The sequence below is a fragment of the Sinocyclocheilus grahami genome, unplaced genomic scaffold (assembly GCF_001515645.1).
Source record: "Sinocyclocheilus grahami isolate Dianchi unplaced genomic scaffold, SAMN03320097.WGS_v1.1 scaffold308.1, whole genome shotgun sequence".
NCBI lineage: Eukaryota > Metazoa > Chordata > Actinopteri > Cypriniformes > Cyprinidae > Sinocyclocheilus > Sinocyclocheilus grahami.
In genome coordinates, this window is record NW_015505487.1 from 958473 (window position 1) to 979655 (window position 21183).

General features: G+C 35.6%; 1 protein-coding gene across 1 annotated transcript in view; it reads left to right on the forward strand.

Annotated features, from left to right (window-relative positions):
- znf385b (zinc finger protein 385B) overlaps positions 1–21183 on the forward strand; it is a 64721-nt gene that overhangs the window by 9812 nt on the left and 33726 nt on the right. Inside the window, exon 2 of the mRNA XM_016293873.1 lies at positions 15163–15305. Within this exon, the coding sequence (XP_016149359.1) occupies positions 15163–15305 (143 nt within the window). The remainder of the gene's footprint in view (positions 1–15162; positions 15306–21183) is intronic.

Here is a 21183-nt window from a genome sequence, read left to right on the forward strand (position 1 = left end):
GTAGGCAAGTTCGGTCCTAGAGAGCCGCAGTCCTGCAGAGTTCAGCTCCAACCCTGAAGAAACCCTCACCTGCCTATAGCTTTAGTAATCCTGGAGACATTGATTAGCTTGTTCAGGTGTGTTTGATTAGGGTTGGAGCTGAACTCTGCAGGACTGCGGCTCTCTAGGACCGAACTTGCCTACTGGTGTAGGTCAATAGAAAATACAGTTTGTACAGTAGAAAAACCATTACGCCTATGGAGAGTCCCCATAAACCATAAAAACAAACCTGTGTGTGTGTGTGTGTGTGTGTGTGTGTGTGTGTGTGTGACCTAGCAGTTAGTGCACATGCTCTGACACATTGAGCTCTGGTGCACATGCAGACAATGCCGGCTTAATTCTGACTTGCACCATTTCTTGATCTTTCCACTCTCCATAAAAGTGGACAATGTTTGTGTGTGTGATTTCAGTGCATCTTAATGATTCAAACCTGATAATTACTCTTTTTGCATCAGTGAGCAGTTTTGCAGGAAGTAAATAATTTATTTAGGCAGCTTTTTTTAGTGCAGTGCTCTAACACATAATTCTCTTTTAATCTAATTATTATAAAAGAGCGTTTTTAGACACTCTGTGTACTCAGTGCACCAGCTAGTTTGTAAACATGTAAACTTGGTGTGTGGGTGGTGGACCAAGAGCTGAATGCTGCTGTTATAATAGCACTCCATCTATGCTCTTATGGTGTAGTTCAGTACATTTTACATTGTGATTTTTCTGTTGCTCTTTTAGACTCTCCTCTGCATGGCTTCGTATCAGCTGAAGCTAATATCATTGACCTGCTGTCGTCTTACTAATGAATATCTTTGGGATGGAAGGAAGTTACTCGCCCTTAGCAGACATTTCCCATCCAAAGTGAATTACGGTGCACTAATTACATGGACAATCCTTCAGGAGGAACCGAGGGTTAAGTGATGTCCTCAAAAGCCTCATTGATGAATGAATAGGACAGTGTGTTCAGTATTTCTTCAGTTCTGAGTCTTCTTACTGAAACTTTGATGTTAGCAAGCCTGATCATAATTTAATGCTAATTGAAATAATCTGTCCTAAATGGATAATGCATAAAAATGAAAATTCTGTCATCATTTGCTTCCTCATGTCATTCCGAACATGTACTACGTTTTCCTGTAGAACATATGAAGATATTTGCAATATTTTTTATATTTTTTGTTCATACAATTTTTCATACAATTTTTATTTTTGGGTGAACCATTCCTTTAATTCTTCTAAGTCAGGTCACATTTATTTACAGTATAGAGCACAAGAAAATGAAAATGACAGTATTAATGTTGCAAAGTTCTTCAGTTATGAAGTGAATACAATTTCTAGCTCTAAAGCAGCTCTAAAAAGACAATAGTGTCATAATTCAGCTCAATTTAGTTCAATGTTGATTCCGTTTAGTTAAGTAACACTGTGAATGTTAAGTAATTCTAAGTCAGTTTTGTGTTGATACAGTTTAATAACAGTGTTGATGTTGCGGTGTTCATTCAGAACGAATGAAATGAATTCAATTCAGCTATAAAGCAGCTCTATAGAAGACAGTTGTCATTTTCCAGCTCAACTTGGTTCAAGTTTTGTTCTTATGCACTATGCTGTTAGTGCAGCAGTCAAATTAATAATATTTCTAAATATTAACTGTTTTTAAACCCTAACTAAGCAAGCCAAAGGCAACAGTGGCAAGGAACCCGAAGTCTGTCAGGTGACAGTAATGGAGAAGAAACATCTTACATGCAAAGTACATGTAAAGTAGCAGAAGTGTCCGTTACAAATTATTAAAGGAATAGTTCACCCAAAAATGAAAACATAATTTTTTTTAATGTTGTCCCAAGCCCATAGGGTTTATGTTTTTCTGTGAAATGCAAAAAAAGGAGGTGTTAGGCTGATCTTTTCCATACAATGAAAGTGAACTGGGACTGTCAAGCTCCAAAAAGTTCCAAAAAAGCTCTATAAAAGTGTATTATAAAAGTGTGGCTTGTGCACTAGAATCCAAGGCTTCTGAAGTTATATGACAGTTTTCTTTTTGAGAAACAGAATGAAATTTTAACAGTAAATCCACATTGCGCTCAAATGTCATTTGCATTCAATTCAAAAACACCCAACTGCATCGCAAATGGCAATGCAAGAACCAATGATGCTTGTAATATAGTGCATAAGTCGTATGGACCACTTTTATATCTATGCTCTTTTATTGAATGGAAAATAACTGCTTTGAAATTCTGATGAATAGTTTTGTAACTCCATGGTTGAAATAATGTCATACATGAGGGTGGATAAATGATGACAGGATTTTCATTTCTGTCTGAACTACTCCTTTAAACAGCAGAAGCAAACCAGCGTCGAGTTTAATCATGCACCTGCTCGTGGATATTCTAAACACTAGATCACAGAGACAGTCTGCTGTTGGGCTGAATTATTTTTCTCTCTGTGGAGATCTCCTTTATACGAGCAGAATCAAATTCAGATGTGTGTGTCCGGCTGTGCTTTCAGAGAATAGCTGCAGCAATGATTGTTCATCGTCTATGGCAAGGATGAATAAGCCCCTCTATACCGGGCCTGATGTGTGCTCATTTAATCCCAAACATTTTCCTTTGTTGGCGTAGGAAATTGTCCTCAAACTGTCAGCAATGAGTGTTTCTGCGATTCGGAGTCTTCTCCTGTTGTTTAATTCTGCAAGCTGTATCTCACCGCAGCCTTTTTTCAGTTTCCCGTTCAGTGGGTTTCTACGCTTCCAATAGTAACAGCCAGAAAAAATATGAAGTCATAACCACAGTGTCTGTTTTCCCCTGTACAAAAGCTTTAGAAACATTATCCCAGTCTAATAACGTACACCCTTTGGAAAGACCTTTTTTTAGGAATTAGCGATGAAATCATTCTCAGAGGGCCATTTAAAAGGAAAAGTCACTCTCAGTTGGGTTTGGAACGCCTTCAAATTTGGGAGGGCTTAATTTACTCAAAGTACTGGTCTTGCTTGTTTTTCCAGCCAGATCTGAAAAGCTTCACCTCCACCCTCATTTACTGTACTCTACTATAATTGCACAAATTCAGCTGTTATTTTGTCTCGTGGTTGTAAATATCAGGGCAGTACTATGTGAAAATACAAATGCAATGTGTATGTGTTTACTGAAGTGCAAAGATGTGGTTTTTCATTGGTTTGGTTTAGATTAGGTTTCAAATGACATCTGAGCCAGTGCAGGTCCAATATGATTTCTTTTTGCCGCTCATTTGTTGTACCAGGTGGCTAGAGACCTGCAGGATGCAAGCAAGTGACCACATCTCAAGATCTCCCACACTCTCTCTATCTCTCTTTCTCAGCTTGGTTTCTTGCTTCCAGTACAAGGATTAAACTGATTAAATCCCACCTGCCACAGATGCACTAACCTAGATGCCCCGATACCTACCTCACCTTTTCCATTCCCGCCTGGGAGAGATGGAGCGAAAACCTAGACCTGACAAACAGCCTGGACTCGGAGACCACACAGTGTAGTGAATGAGTCGTTCTTTTGAGTCAGTTCTTTTCAGTGAATCGGTTTGCAAAAAACATTCAGAATCATTTGTTCATGAATCATTCACGAATCACATTACATTAATAGCTGACATTTTACTAATAAAATGTACTGGAAACATTTTAAAATATATTACAATAGAAAATAGTTTTTAGTTTTAGATTTGTACTAATATTAAACAATATTGCAGTTTTTATTGTATTTTTAAGATCTTACTAAACCTTTGAACTGTGGTGTACACTAAACAATAAATTAAAATTTAACTAAAATTAATTGACATCTCTTGGCTGTTTGTATATTAATAAATTAATGCCAAAAAAAATTATATTTCATAAATATATTTTTATGACATTTTTAATCAATATGTTTGCCATTTATTAATTTGCAAAGCATACATTTTAGTTGTAATAATTTATTGTTTACTGTACACCTGAAGTGTTTTGTAAAAAATACAGTAAAATTGTGAAATATTATTGCAATATTAATGCAAAAATGAATGTTTTCTACTGTAATATATAGTAAAAAGTAATTCATTCCTGTGATGGCAAAAGATCCTTTCATGAATAGAAAGTTCAAAAGAATAGGTCAAAATAAAAGTATTTAAAAAACCTTTCAGCAGTAGTATACATGCAAATTATGTGTAATGGGGCTGACGAGACGTGTGGATCCATCTGCAAGCTTTTATTAAAGAGATGTGGTATAACAGGCAGGGTCAAACAATGGCAAACAGGTATAGGGCGGGCAAAACACAAGAATAGTCCTAGGGCTAGCGTAGGTCACCGATCGGCAGACAGAATCACAGGGGCGAGACGAGAGGGAAAAATCCAGGAAAACAGGCAAAGATCAGATACCGCAGAAACAGGCAAGGCAAAACAAGGAAAACACGGCGACTCGGAAAGGGGTACAGGCTAAACAATACTCAGCAGAGAAAGGTGGTTAGAGTGGGTGTTATATAGTGAGTGAGGTGATTAGAAACACCTGTGTGCAATGAGTGCAAATCAGTGCAGTGTGCAAATCATGCAAGGAATGATGGGATATGTATGCTATGCAACAGTTTGTGTTGTGCGAGAGTCAATGTAAAGGAAAGGGTGACCTCTGGTGGTGAATAAACGGAAGTCCATGGACCGAATTCGTGACATTATGTTTGGGTACTAAATTACTTTGTTTCTACAAGCTGAATTAGGTCTGTCACAAACTGAACTATGTAAAATAACTTTATTGGCTTTATTAGAACATTTTAGGCCATGCCAGGATGTCAGGGACCACATGATGATGTAAATTATTATTGAATTATTGTAACAAACTGTTAATAGAAGCGATTTTGCATCTGATTCTGAGGCACACAGAAAGTTACCCAAACTTAGACTTCTGACTCCAAAAGCTCTGCTTGATTCCATGCGTTGTTCCAAAGCGTTACAATTCAGTCCCTGTGATAAATGGAGAGTGAATATTTGGCAGTTGTTGTTCTGTATGCACTGAATTAATGTTAGGACTCTGTTCAAGGACACGTATCCTCTCTTTTGTGCTGCAGGCTTCTTTATGCTGTCACATTTCTCTGATTCGTCAGAAGGTATTCATATAGTGTTTCTTGCATTGTGTGCTTTGGAGGGTACTTTGGATTTGGTTCACCAGTCAGTTAAAGGTGAAATATTCAAGATTTGTGTGTGGAAAACTCTTGGTAATCTTTTCATACATTTCTGCTTGAGTAAAGCCTTTCTCTGTGAATACATTTCTCCACGCTTTTTGATAAAATGTGACTTCACACGTTTTATAGATAGCTTGCAACTCTCTTTTTTAAAAAAAACTGTAGAAAATGCCTGTGAAGCTCTTAAGAGGGATACATTTGGAATGAAATGTCTCGTGTGGTTTCTTCACTTATTTTTATCTCCCTGTGAGATAAGGTGCATGTTGGCTAACCTTTGGGAAAATTGCAGCCTCACACAGCACACCATTTGATTTGCCATTGTCAAATACAATCAGACGGAGAGACTCAGAATTGCGAAAGGGTGAAGGTGAGCCAAGAGGCTCTAGCCAGCTCTCGTTCCTGCTCTGCGGGAGGGTTCAGCCTCTCACTAAATCAACACTGCAAATGTCACGGCGTCCCTTCCGACAAGGCAGAGTACTGATAAGCACTTCGGTCCTGACCTACAGTGACCCAAAAGGATTTCAGACACTTAAGTCACACTTAAAACTGTACAAATGTCACTGCTTTTAAAAAAAAAAAACTTTTTTGGCTGTTTTAGACTTATATAATAATGGAATTGGTTATTTTTTTTTTTCTTTTTGAAAGAATTTTCTTTTACTCACTAATAGGGCTGGATGATATGGCCAAAATTTATATCACGATATATTTCTTAATTTTGGTCGATACGATACATTTCCGATATCGATATGAAATCTTTTGTAACATTATAAATGCCTTTATCATCACTTTTGATCAATTTTAAGCATCCTTGCTAAATAAAAGTATTCATTTCTATAATTTCTTTCCCAAAAATATTATATAATGTATAATGTTACAAAAGCTTTTTATTTCAGATAAATGCTGATCTTTGGATCTTTCTATTCATCAGAGAATCCTGAAAAAAAAATGACTCAACTGTTTTAAATATTGATAATCAGCAAATCAGCATATTAGAATGATTTCTGAAGGATCATGTGACACTGAAGGCTGGAGTAATGATGCTGAAAATTTTGCTATGTATGATCACAGGTATAAATTACATTTAAAAATCTATTCAAATAGAAAGCAATTTTAAATAGTAAAACTATTTCAAAATTTTACTGTTTTTGCTGTACTTTGGATCAAATAACTTAATGATAAAGACAGTAATATTGTGAAATATTATTACAATTTAAATATCTGTCTTTTAAATTTTTTATATATTTTTAAATGTATCCCTGAGATGGCATTCTAAGCTCATTCTAATATGCTGATTTGCTGCTCAAGAAGCATTTTTTGTATTTTTATGAATGTTAAAAACAGTTGTGCCACCTGATATTTTTGTGGAAACCATGACTATACACTATTATTTAATAGTTTGGTACACTGTAAAAAAAATTCCATAAAATTTACAGTAAAAGACTGGTAGCTGTGGTAAAAACTATGGTAGCATCATTTTTGGATTTTGCGGACTTAATTTACATTTACATTTAAAAAACACATTTCATTAACTGACATAATTTGAATATACCAACCTATCGAAGTTCTGAAATCTGTTTAGTACCTTTGTAATACTCTGATAAGCAGGTGGTGAGAAAGTCACATGAAGAACCAAAGCTCAACACATGCAGCTTTCCACAAGCTGAGAAAAAAAAATACTTATATATATACAGAAGGTGCACTGTGTCATTCACACAAATACTAAACACCATCATGGTAACACACAACACTAACGTAATGCAAATAAACACTGATGTAACATACAACCCTAATGAACATAACTGATCAGAAAAAAACAGTTATTTCAATGAAAAAACAGCAAATGTGTAATGTAGCGCAGGGAACTCTCAGGGGAATTTACCATTAACCAATTAATAGGATTTTACTGTAGAATTTTTTACAGTCTTTTACCGTTAAAATCACAATCATTTTTAGTAATATTACAAATAATAATACTAATAATACCTTATTCAGCAAGGATGCATTAAATTGATCAAAAGTGACAATAAAGACATTTGTAATGTTACAAAAGATGCAGTTCATTGAACATTCTATTGATCAAAGGATCCTGAAAAAGTTACTAGTTTTCCACAAACAAAAAAAATGTTAAGCAGCAGTTTTCAACATTGATCATAAGAAGCATTATTAAATGTAGCGCAGGGAACTCTCAGGGGAATTTACCATTAACCAATTAATAGGATTTTACTGTAGAATTTTTACAGTCTTTTACCGTTAAAATCACAATCATTTTTAGTAATATTACAAATAATAATACTAATAATACCTTATTCAGCAAGGATGCATTAAATTGATCAAAAGTGACAATAAAGACATTTGTAATGTTACAAAAGATGCAGTTCATTGAACATTCTATTGATCAAAGGATCCTGAAAAAGTTACTAGTTTTCCACAAACAAAAAAAATGTTAAGCAGCAGTTTTCAACATTGATCATAAGAAGCATTATTAATAATTGAATAATAATTGATAATAACTGTGCACCAAATCAGCATATTAGAATGATTTCTGAAGAATCATGTGACAATGAAGACTGGAGTAATGGATGCTGAAAATACAGCTTTGCCATCAGAGGAATAAAATACAATTTAAACTATATTAAACGCTTAATTTTTCTCTTGGGTTGTTTTTTACTGAGGTCGTCACAGTGCATTTTGGGATTGCTTAAAAGACTGCATGTGTTGCCTTAGAATTGCCAAAATGAGGTAATTTTGCTGCCTACTATTTGGAAAGAGTCTTTATGTTGGGAAAAGCCCTTAAAATGCTGCCTAGGTAGGTGGCAAACCAAGTTTGGAACAGAGTTAGTGTGTTTGTGATGATGTCAAAGAGATGTGCTTTGGAGATACAGCATCTCATCATTTTTTAATTCAAGAGAAATTGTGTTTGTGTGTATCTCCCTTGTGAATGTGATTGCATGTGTGTATCTTAGAGCTTCTGAACCACTCTCTTGAACTCCTAAATGGGAGGCAGTCGGGGCACAAAACCTGCTCAGCACAAAATTACCATGTAGTGTGGAGTGTCTGGAGAATTATCTAATTATACACAACAATGAACGTTTGATAAACAAATCTCTGTATAGAGCCCCTGGGTGGCACCACAAGACTCATTTGGCAGAAATGTTGCTGAGTTTAGAATGGAAATCAGTACAGCAATTCACCTCGGGTCCTCATCTCTCTTTCACTTTACTGCGTTTTCCATATTGTCATTCAGCTTTGCGATCACAGAAATGAAAATATATTGAAATAGAAAACAGTTGTTTGAAATTGTAATAATATTTCACAGTATTACTGTTTTTACTGTATATTTGATCAAATAAATGCAGCTATGGTGAGTATAAGAGACTTCTTTCAAAAACATTAAAAAAAAATAAAAAAATGATTCCAAACATTTGACCAGTTGTGTATTTTAACATAAGGACCTTTTCATAGCTTTTGACGAGCAGAAATAATGTCCAATTACCTTTTGATTTCATTTTGTACATTATGTCTATTGTTTTATCATTTAAAACTCAACAAATTGCTTTATGCATCAGGTTTAGCTTGAAAAGTGTGTTTGTGCTATATTTAATGTTTTAATACAAAGTAATGACATTCAAACATTTTTCAGTGTTGCTGAAGTATCCAAATATTTTTTGGCTGCTGTATGTTGCAGTTGTATTAATGGTGCTGAAGTCTGCTGGATGTTTGCTCAAAGATCAAACCTCTGAGAGACAAGTGCCGCTGCCAGCTGCTGCTCAGGCGTTTCATTTCTCGAATCGGACTTGGAAGCACGTGGCTAGCTAGATGATGAAACCGAGTTGAAAGGGAAACTTAGGTCAAGGCTGATTTAAATTTTTAAAAAATTATCTTCTCGATTTCAAACTTCATTCTCTGCAAAAAAGCAGATGGCTTTGAGTGCAAATACGGCATTTTTGTCCACAGAAGATCTCTTTGACTGCTTCTGTGAGCTTTGATTACAGACTCCTAAATCACTCTCGGTTGAATGGTAGTCATCCACCTAGGCTGACCTTTGAACTCGGTTTCATGGCTGTGCACCTTGTCTGCATGCATTTGGTAGACTTGAACTTGCTGCTTTTCCACATCAGAAGTGGTCTGCGATGGTTTCTTTCTTTGTGCTTCTGTGGCTTATGAGTGCTTTGAAACTCAGAGTCTGTCGAGCCAGATATAGTCTCGCGTCGATGGGCTGCTCACAGTCCGTTCGCTGACCATCTAATGCATATTGCAAAAACAAAACAGAAAGAGCTAGATGAAATCTCAAGATATTCTGATAGCTGGGAATCGGGAGAGCACCAGTTCACCTGGAAACAAAGGTAGAGTGATACAGTAAGCACTTTTGTGGAAGAAAAGTAGTTATACATGAACAGATTGCGTCTTTCTGCAAATTAATTTGGTGTTTTCCATATATTTTCTCTAGTACTTTTTTGCCTATAGTGATTTAATATTGTAGTATCTACTAGTTAAAATAAACCATAACTAAATGGCACACAAAACAAAACAAACTCTGCTTGGTCACTTTTCATGTAGGTCAGACATTTCTTGTCTAACTGGGCAGATCTTTGTCAGAATTAGAATATTTGTTCCATATCTTCTGTTTGCACAGACATCAGCTTTCATTTTTTTTTAAATCCAGCTTGACAACAATTTTCCACAATGTTCTACCGTTCAAAAAATTGGGGGGCGGTAATGATTTTAAAATATTTTTGAAAGAAGTGCAAAAGTACAGTAAAAATACAATTCAATTCAATTTGAGTTTATTTGTATAGCGCTTTTCACGATACAAATCGTTGCAAAGCACTGACCAAAGTCTTCAAACCACTGGCATGTCTGCCCTGCAACACAGCTCCTGGTCTCTCTGTAATGGTCTTCTAGTATTGTTCCCGGCAATTTAGGCTGGCGCTTGAAGTAGAGTATAATAAATAGAGAGAAAAAGAGAAACTGTTAGGGAAATATATTTACTTTGTTTTTAACTCTTTGATGCATGGCATCTATCACTTACTTCAGGGTTTAATGTTACATCCTAACCACCATGGATAATGTCCTTTGACCCTTATCCATAATTCTGTGACTGATGTTTTCATATGTCCCAGTGACAGTGTCCGAAATCACATACTCTCTGAGTAGCTACTTCTTTTGAATTGAGTAATAAAGTAATAGTAATTACTTTATGACGTTACGTTAGATACTATATTTCGCTTACTGTATAGCAGGGAAGTGTGTGATTTTGAATGCAGCCTGTGAATTCAGGCATACTACTCTTTTCACATACTGTTTTTCACCTACTATATAGAAGGGAAGTATGTGATTTTGGATACAGCCTGTGAATTTATACATAGCTACTCTTCACATACTGTTTTCGCCTACTGTATAGTAGGGAAGATTGTGATTTTGGATGCAGCCTATGAATTCAGCCATATTTCTCTTTTCTCATATTGTTTTCAGATATATTAGGGAATTAGGCGATTTCGATACAGCCTCTGAATTTGGACATACTTCTCTTTTTACATACTGTTTTTCACCTTCTATATAGTATGGAAGTATGTGATTTTGGATGCAGCCTGTGATTTCGGACAAACTACTCTTTTCGAACACTGTTTTTACCTACTAGAAGGGAAGTATGTGATTTCAGATGCAGCCTGTGAGTTTGTACATACAGTACTTCTCTTTTCACATGCTGTTTTTCATCTACTATATAGTACGGAAGTATGCAATTTTAGATGCAGCCTGTGAGTTTGTACATACTACTCTTCGCATACTGTTTTTGCCTATTGTATATTAGTGAAGTATGCGATTTCAGATGCAGCCTGTGAATTCGGACATACAGTACTAATCTTTTCACATGCTGTTTTTCATCTACTATATAGTACGGAAGTATGCAATTTTAGATGCAGCCTGTGAGTTTGTACATACTATTCTTCACATACTGTTTTCGCCTACTGTATAGTAATGAAGTATGCGATTTTGGATGCAGCCTGTGAATTCAGACACACTACTCTTTTCACATGCTCTTTTTCACCTACTAGAAGGGAAGTATGTGATTTTGAATGCAGCCTGTGAGTTTGTACATGCTACTCTTCGCATACTGTTTTTGCCTATTGTATATTAGTTAAGTATGCTATTTCAGATGCAGCCTGTGAATTTAGGACATACAGTACTTCTCTTTTCACATGCTGTTTTTCATCTACTATATATAGTACGGAAGTATGCAATTTTAGATGCAGCCTGTGAGTTTGTACATACTACTCTTCACATACTATTTTTCACCTAGTAGGGAAGTATGCGATTTCAGATGTAGCCTGTGTTTTTATTGTGTGACAAAGAATTGGCTGACAAACGTGATAATGCACAAAGTACCTCTGAAATACTGTCTTTTTATTGTTGTGGCCAGATGTGTAACTCTCTTCAAATGAATCATTTTGGCAGAGAAAAACATTGGTAATGATTATAGTCTTGTTTTGAAGTAAAGGATCACTAAGAATATTTTACTTTGCGATTAAACAATTCATGCATCAAAGCGGTTAAAATAATACAGTGAGTCAAAACCTAAATGATGAGGACAGTCATTACCCATCTGAGTCATTGCATCTCTGGTTTCATTAAGCTTTGAAATATGCAGCGTTTTGCCTCATCTGAACCATGAAAACGCAGTTGTTTTATTGAAACTAAATGTTCTGGTCAAATCACGGCTATGAATTTTGATGCCAGTCAGAGGTCCAAGTTCAGTTATTGCATGTGGTTCTCATTAAACTCAGCAAATGGGAATAAAATAAGCCTGTTTCAGCGCTCGGATGTACAGGTGGTGAGGGAGACATCTGTCTAGTGATGGAGTGTGTGCATTTATATTATACCGAAGTGGACTTGTTCTGGCCTATGCATTGCAATCAATGATGTTTCGAAAAAAAGAACATGCTTTTATACGTAAATTAGAAGTGATTTTCTAGAAATGTTGACTGACAGTCTGAACACAGTGTAACCATAACAATTTTTCTTCATCTCTATAATTTGATTTTGTTTTACAGCCACGAAAGCAGTTTTATATAACCAAATAATGCTTGTAAGGCAGCCACAAAACATACTATACGAGACGCCTCATTGAGGGTGTCTAGTCAGCATTGACTTGTTGGACGACATCTGAAAAGAAAGTCAAAAAGCATTCCTTGTACTCTGCCTTACTCCTTTGATTCCTGACAGCCATTGATTCCTTGTTTATTTTTCGTTCTTATGTTCAGACAGACCAAATGACAAGGAAAAAGCACATTTGCAGCATGTTTTTTTTTTCTGCAAAGAGCACAAATGTGTCATGCTAGCTTATGATTAAAGCAGCATTAGTGTGAATTATACCTCCCAGGGTGCCGTGCAGTAGCTTTAGATGTTCCCGTATCCTCTGCCATGCTAAAAGGAGCATCATTTTTATGAGCATTACAAGGATTTGTTAACCATTACATAGAGAAATTCAAGACTAAGACGACATGGCCACGGTCTGCAGTTTTTGTGTTTTTTTTGGCTGTACTCAGGCTGATTGTGTTTCACAGCTTGGCCTCTGATACGTACAACGAAGAGTCTTGGATCTCTTTTAATCGTGCCGCGAACTGGAAATAGCCCTTTTCCTTTCGTCATATACATGATTAGATATCTCCATGGCACATAACACAAGATCCTTCTTAATTACATGTCCGACTGGAGCTGTCATTGTGTCATATGAATGGACATGGTACTGCTCACGCTGATCAAAGCATATTAAGGGCCAATTTATTCAGCGGTGTTGCACTAACATAGTGGAAGTATGTGATCCAGATCTCCAGTCAGGATGAATAACTGTGTGTAAATGAAAGAGACTATGTTACTGATTGTATAGAATTAAAAATGATTTAAATTAATGAACTCACTTGTAACAAATATGCATACTAAAATGACAAGTCGTCATTTAGCAGACCCTTTTATTCAGAGCCACTTACTATAGACTTGTCATTGCCTCATAACTGAGGAGAAACAACTCACATTTTATTTTAATAGTTTGGTGCAGTTTTTATAGTGTATATCAATATTTTGAATTATCTTTCGTTTATTTTTACAGAGTATTATCATTATTTATTTACTGATAATATTTGAATGATGTTTTATTTTAATTTTATATATTTTTTCTTTTCAATTTTCATTTTAGTTTGAATAATTTTGTTATTTGCTTTTGTTATTTTTATGTAAATTTTTGTTTATTTATTTATTTTAGTTTTAGTAATTTAAGTACTTCGACCTAAACTTATTTTATTTCAGTTAGTTGCCAAGGCAGTGTTTATTTATTGTTAATTAATTTTCATTAAAAATTTTTAGTTTTTAAGCTAATATTTATTTTTTATTTAAAAAAAATATTTTTTATATTTTTAATTTTAATAGTTTTTGTTAACAAACATACTCTAATACTTTAATAAACAAAAGTATAGATGAATATTGGGTAAAACAATACCTGAAGTAAACATTAGTGGTCGACCGATATATCGGCCGATATTTGGCATTTCTTTAAATATCGGCATGGCCGATAAATTTTCCTGTTTGACCGATGCGTTCGAGTCGGGACTTTTATTTTGACAGCGCTGAGAATGGCAACGCCTGAGCACGCAGTGCTCACATTCTCCCTCTTGTTTGCTGTTGTCGTTAACCGTTCTGTCTAAATACGGATAGAAGTCTGTCTAATAATCAGATAGAACGGTTAAACAAAGGTCAAAAGTCTTATAACGACTGCTTTTATATTATTAGAAATAGAAAGGCAAACATTATAATACTTTCTTATTTGCCGTCAGCATTCAGCAAATACGCATTTATATCATTTAAACAAACCATTGAATGTCCAATAAACATCCAATTTCAAAAACCTTGCAAACTTAGTCGGATCCAGTTGTGAGATCTTGTGAAGTGTGCATGTGTATCCTGCATGATCGCGTGTTCTCTGCGTGACGGTCGATCCGTGTGAATTGAATGCTGACAGGAGGAGAGTTCAGCTTCACTGGAGATGCACAATCGACAAACTTTAAACTCGTGATTTTAAATTATGCTGCGCTTTATGCATTTTCCCACTGTCATATTCATGTCATTTTCACTGTGTGCTGTGTGTAAAATGAGTGTTACCTTGGCTTTATTTGAAAAAATATGATTAATGCACACAAAGTTCCCAGAATACTGAGTGCCCTGTTGGTTACAGTGTTTACTTCCTTTTTAATTATAGTTTTTATTAAATATGTATTTATATGTGAAAATACTTTGTCATCTAAGTATAAGTGTGTTTATTTATACATTTATTTTTACATTTATATATAACACTTATTTTTTAATCAATTTTCAAATGATTTCAAATTTCTTAAATATTAATTCAAATACATAAAATTATATCGGCTTTATATCGGCCACCGGCCACCCTGCTTTCCAAGATATCGGCATTGGCATCGGCTGTCAAAAAACCAATATCGGTCGACCACTAGTAAGTATATTGTAATGTAAGCGTTGTTATAGTCAACATTCTTTTAGATTTTTGCATTGAGCTTGTTGCAGTGCGTTATTGGATTGGATTCTCTGCAAATAATATTCATGCCAGTGATATCTTAAAGAGATAGTTCACCCAAAAATGAGGAAGAGTAAATGATGACAAAAGTGTCATGGGTCTGTTAACTAAGTTTGAAACATAGCATACCAGAAATACCATACCAGTCTTTTCTGATCTGTTTTTCACCATCTGTCAACCTTGCTCTTATCTGTGTTTTTTTGTGCCAGTCTTCCTCCCCAGAGCACTGAGATATTTTGTTTCTGTGGCCAGTGATGAAGATGAGTTTCCTCTGATCACTTCTCTAATGCACCTTCTCTTGCTTTCCTCGTCTATGCATGAATGAATTCAAGAAGGGATGTTTTGTCCCTAGAGCTTTTTTGTCTCTTTGTCCTGATTTTCTCCCTCTTCTTCCTCTCCAGGAAGTTCCTGTCATAGCAACACACTCCCCACATTGATTCGGACTCCTTCTCTAATGATGCAGTCTAGTCTGGACATGAAGCCCTTCTTGACCTTCCCCGTGGAGAGCTCCTCTCCGGTCGGCCTGTTCCCTAATTTCAATACGGTAAGCAAGCCTGCTTTCATGTCCCTGCTCTTGGCCGTCTGCCCCTTTAATGTTGGCCTCGTTCCTGTGTGTGTTGACACTGATGGAATTAAAACCTTCTCTGAAGGTTTACAAAAAAACATGGAGTGAGGAGGGATAATGTTTTATGTTCCGTGTATATCGTCCTTCACAAACTGCAGCGTGTGTGGTTGTTTGGAAGAGGGTCCGATAATTGCATGCTAGCGGCGATTAAGAATGGCATACCACACTGAAGGCTTGCCCAAAAATGAGCCATGAGGTTAGCAGACAGCAGGGAAAAAACAATGCTGAGTGCAAATAACAAAATGCAACTAGCCATTTAATCTGCATAGTTAGGGCAGCAAAATAAATTGGCTGTTTAAAAGGTAATTAGCAATTTTGTGGCTTGCAGAAACCTAGAACTTTGCCAAATTAGGCAGATACCAACATGGACAGGTGGTGCGACATGACCTCATCAAAAAAACTAAGTAAGGTAGAGAAACATTTTTTTTTTACCCAGACTGGTAAATCAATCTTTTTTTTTTTTTTTTAGCAATGGCTCATTAAATTGATCAAAAATGACATTAAATACATTTATAATGTTACAAAAGATAAGTGCTAGTCTTTTGAACTTTCTATTCATCAAAGAAAAATATTAAGTAGCACAGCTGTTTTTAACATTGATAATAATTAGAAATGTTTCTTGAGCAGCAAATAAGCATATTGACTGATTTCTGAAGCATCGTGTGAGATTTGAATATTTGAGTAATGATGCTGAAAATTCAGCTTTGCATCTCAGGAATAAATTATGTTTGAAAATATATTATTATAAAAAAAACGGTTATTTTAATTTGTAATAATAATTCACAGTATTCCTGTTTTTATTGTGTTTTTGATCAAATTAGACTTCTTTAAAAAAACGTTGAAAAAAAAATAATAATAATTTTACCGTCCCCAAACTTTTGAACAGTTGTGTAACTGTTCACTTGCAGCTGGGATAAACTAGGATGGTTTTTGCCAGCCACATGTTGTTTTTGTGGTGGATTATTGGCTGCCTAGAGCATAAAACCAAATGTTATTAATTTAGTATATTGTTGGGCCTTTGCAGTTTGTGGCAAAATTAATACATTTCAGTTTGAATTCAACATGAATTGGGTTCTTTTTCACTTACTTCACTTCTGGATCAGCTGGATGTTTGTTTGAATATCCTTAAACTCTTTGTATTCCTAGCAGACCACATGCAAGACATAAAAGAGGCATTGCTGACAAGTTGGTCATTTTTGCTCACCGTTCGATGCTGTTTCGGTTTTTATTTTCAGCCTTTTGTTCTTGTAGCCTTGATATTAAAACAGTAGTAATATTAGATGTTTAGTTTATTATATCACAGTTAATGGCAATATGTTTTTTTTTTCAAGATATGCAGCCCTAGTATGCACTATGTTCCATTCTGAACGTCGCCAGTGTGTGTTTGAGTGAAAGTCTACAGCCGTATCGACCCCTCACGCATTGATTCCAGCCCCTGATCCAACCCCCAAAATGAGAGGGAGCAAAATCCATTTGTGCTTTTATCTCCCCAAATCCAGACTGCTGTGATGATGGCAATGAAGGGAGACAGAGAGAGAGGCTGATGGGATCTGAACTAGAAAGAAAGTCATTCTGAATTTGGGGCTTGTTTAACTGTCGTGGTTTTATTGTGCGGCTCAAAACCTTTCTCCTTCTTTCTTCTCACTTTCTTGTCTCTCTTCCGCACTGTCCTGCTGTGACTCAAAGTGACAGTGCTCTTTAAAGTGGTTAGTAAAGGCCAAGCCTGGGGTCAGTGTAGGATATCAGACCGAATCAGACAATCTAAGATTTGGTCAGAACCGAGTTGAGGCACGAGGAGTCACAAAAATTCCACAGAGGCCCCAGACAACAGGATGTCATAAATCAGACCCTAGCCCTTCTGAAGCAAGCCTAAACCTAAACCCCTGTCACAGAACAGTTTTCAACATTAACACAAAAGAACACATTGACAAGTCCAATTTTGGGGCAAGTTATCAAGAATAATGGTCTACAAAAGATAAGTGCTAGTCTTTTGAACTTTCTATTCATCAAAGAAAAATATTAAGTAGCACAGCTGTTTTTAACATTGATAATAATTAGAAATGTTTCTTGAGCAGCAAATAAGCATATTGACTGATTTCTGAAGCATCGTGTGAGATTTGAATATTTGAGTAATGATGCTGAAAATTCAGCTTTGCATCTCAGGAATAAATTATGTTTGAAAATATATTATTATAAAAAAAACGGTTATTTTAATTTGTAATAATAATTCACAGTATTCCTGTTTTTATTGTGTTTTTGATCAAATTAGACTTCTTTAAAAAAACGTTGAAAAAAAAATAATAATAATTTTACCGTCCCCAAACTTTTGAACAGTTGTGTAACTGTTCACTTGCAGCTGGGATAAACTAGGATGGTTTTTGCCAGCCACATGTTGTTTTTGTGGTGGATTATTGGCTGCCTAGAGCATAAAACCAAATGTTATTAATTTAGTATATTGTTGGGCCTTTGCAGTTTGTGGCAAAATTAATACATTTCAGTTTGAATTCAACATGAATTGGGTTCTTTTTCACTTACTTCACTTCTGGATCAGCTGGATGTTTGTTTGAATATCCTTAAACTCTTTGTATTCCTAGCAGACCACATGCAAGACATAAAAGAGGCATTGCTGACAAGTTGGTCATTTTTGCTCACCGTTCGATGCTGTTTCGGTTTTTATTTTCAGCCTTTTGTTCTTGTAGCCTTGATATTAAAACAGTAGTAATATTAGATGTTTAGTTTATTATATCACAGTTAATGGCAATATGTTTTTTTTTTCAAGATATGCAGCCCTAGTATGCACTATGTTCCATTCTGAACGTCGCCAGTGTGTGTTTGAGTGAAAGTCTACAGCCGTATCGACCCCTCACGCATTGATTCCAGCCCCTGATCCAACCCCCAAAATGAGAGGGAGCAAAATCCATTTGTGCTTTTATCTCCCCAAATCCAGACTGCTGTGATGATGGCAATGAAGGGAGACAGAGAGAGAGGCTGATGGGATCTGAACTAGAAAGAAAGTCATTCTGAATTTGGGGCTTGTTTAACTGTCGTGGTTTTATTGTGCGGCTCAAAACCTTTCTCCTTCTTTCTTCTCACTTTCTTGTCTCTCTTCCGCACTGTCCTGCTGTGACTCAAAGTGACAGTGCTCTTTAAAGTGGTTAGTAAAGGCCAAGCCTGGGGTCAGCGTGACACAAGAATGGTGTGGCATTCAGAACATTATTTTTAAGCCTTGTTTAAACATAAAAGTTTACAAATTTGAAGTAGGGTTAATAGATTGCAAAAATGTTAGGGGTTATGTAAAGGGATTTAACATATATAACAGAAATTAATATATATATTATATAATATATATTATGTACAGTAGTTTCTATCTATCTATCTATCTATCTATCTATCTATCTATCTATCTATCTATCTATCTATCTATCTATCTATCTATCTATCTATCTGTCTGTCTGTTTGTCTATCTGTCTGTCTGTCTGTCTGTCTGTCTGTCTGTCTATCTGTCTGTCTGTCTGTCTGTCTGTCTGTCTGTCTATCCATACACACAAATATATGTTCCTCAAATTCCAATTCATCTTCCTGTGTGGTGTTGCTAATTCAGTTCTAATTCCAGCTTATGAGTTAAAAGTAAGTAAATTCTTAAATTTTCACTGATCTGTCTTCAGTTGACCGCACTGTTTTTATGGCCCAGCACCCAAAGGATTGAACTAAAAATAAACAAATAAACACTGCAGAAGCTGTCATAATTAATGCTTGACTGTTGGTGCAAATCAAGAGGTTCTCCAGGCTGCAATCACACCACTGCAAAATTAGCATAATTATACCGTCTTTCTACAAGGCCATCAAATGAATTATTTTCTCCTAATGAAACTAATCACAGTAGTTTCTGTTGAGCTTCCCGGGAATGGCATAGGCTAATTTTAGTTAGTGATGCACAGGATTTGTGGGTAGTTTGTCCCTTATACTGAACTTACCTCTTGTACCTCTCTTGTTATGGTGACTCCCCTCCAATCAGCATCTGAGGTGCTCAGTTGGGTTATTTCTACTATGCAGTACATTTCCACCTGTCTATCCTATGTCTTAATATCTTGAATAAAACATTAAACTCAATTTTAAGATTGAAATGATATTATTTTTTGCATCAAAATATCACACAGTGAGCATAGAAGTGAATTTTAAACAATGTCACCAGTTTGGTTTAAGCATATATTACAATTTACCTAAGTGAATCCGTTTTTGAAACTGAACTGAAATATTTCAAACAAAGCATATTTTCTTGGTAATATCCCTTATGAAAATTAACCATGGTTTTATTACGGTAATAGTGTAGTAACCATGTGTTTTGGCTTATTGATTACCATTTTTATAACAGTTTCACTACAAATACCATGGTTACGGTTAGGGTAGCAAAACCGTGGTTAATTTGTGGTTACCATGGTTTAATTGGCAAGTTCTGCCATGAAACTCTAGATGGCGCAGGCTGATGGGTCGTTAACGTAAACTGATGATATTCACAGCGTTTAAACTACTTGGCACAAGCTGATTGGTTCATGTTGCATGCACTTGTAGCCAATGAGCTTACTGCTTTACATTTAAATGGCTGGTTAGCATTCACTAGAGTTCCTTTGAAGCTCTCCACCTTCCCCAGCTCCACTTGTTTAGATACAACAGCAATAACCAACAGCGACAGCAGCGAAGCAGATCTATTCCTCCTAGACCAAATACATTACCATTGTCATATCCATTACCATGCTAAAATTTTCTGAGTTGACATGATAGAACTGTAGTAACCATGATTTTTTTTTTGGGGGGGGGGGTCTAATTTGTAGTAAAACCATGGCTAATTTTCGTAAGGGATTGTTTTAACTGATAACCAAATTATAGGGTTTTGTTATCATGTTTCAGGAAGTGACATTATTTTGGAAGTAAAACAATGGCTCAAGCTTCAGTGAGTATTTTGAAATGTGATGCATTTTGTGATATTTTGTGCTATTATTGGATTTGTTTTGATTAAATGACAGATACTGGTATGATATAATTTTGAAATTAAAAAAATATTCAAATGAACTTCAAGTTGAATCTCTGTTTTATCCCAACAGTAGCTCTTTATTTATGTCCTGTTAGGAATCATGTTCTTTTTCCAGCCATTGAGTAAACAGTCACATTTAAATTTCTCAGCTTGAGCAGGGTATATTTCTGAACGTTTGGTATATCTTTTTTTTATTTTTTTTAGAAATATTTCTTTAAATTATAGTGTAAATATATTTTTTTTATAAGTTACCAAGTTTTGAAAGTACTGCTTAACAGGCATGTCTCAACCGAAAGCTTTAGAGGAAAGAGAGCTGGCATTGTGTCATAATAACAAAGTGTTGTGCATGTGTGCCCTGACATATGCCTCTCCTGGCACACCGTTAGAGCTGACTGTTTATGGAACATCATAAGCAGTTGTCCTTATGTATAATTAGTGCTTCCTCCACTCTACACGGAGAGAAGCCTGCAAGTCCTCCCAAGCTGCTATTAAGTTACTGAACATGCTCTCTCAAAAAACACATTCTGCCTCTTGCAGATGATAACAATATGATGCACACTAGGGATGGGAATCATTAAGAACTTAATTCTTAATTAAAATTGTTTCCAAGTCCACTTAATGGTTCCACTGAAGATTCAGAAGCACCAAAAACTGATCCTAAATATTATTCAATTTACTATATTTTATTTATATACACTACTGTTCAAAAGATTGGGGCATTATTGTTTTTTTGTTTTTTTTAAAGAAATTAATACTTTTATTCAGCAG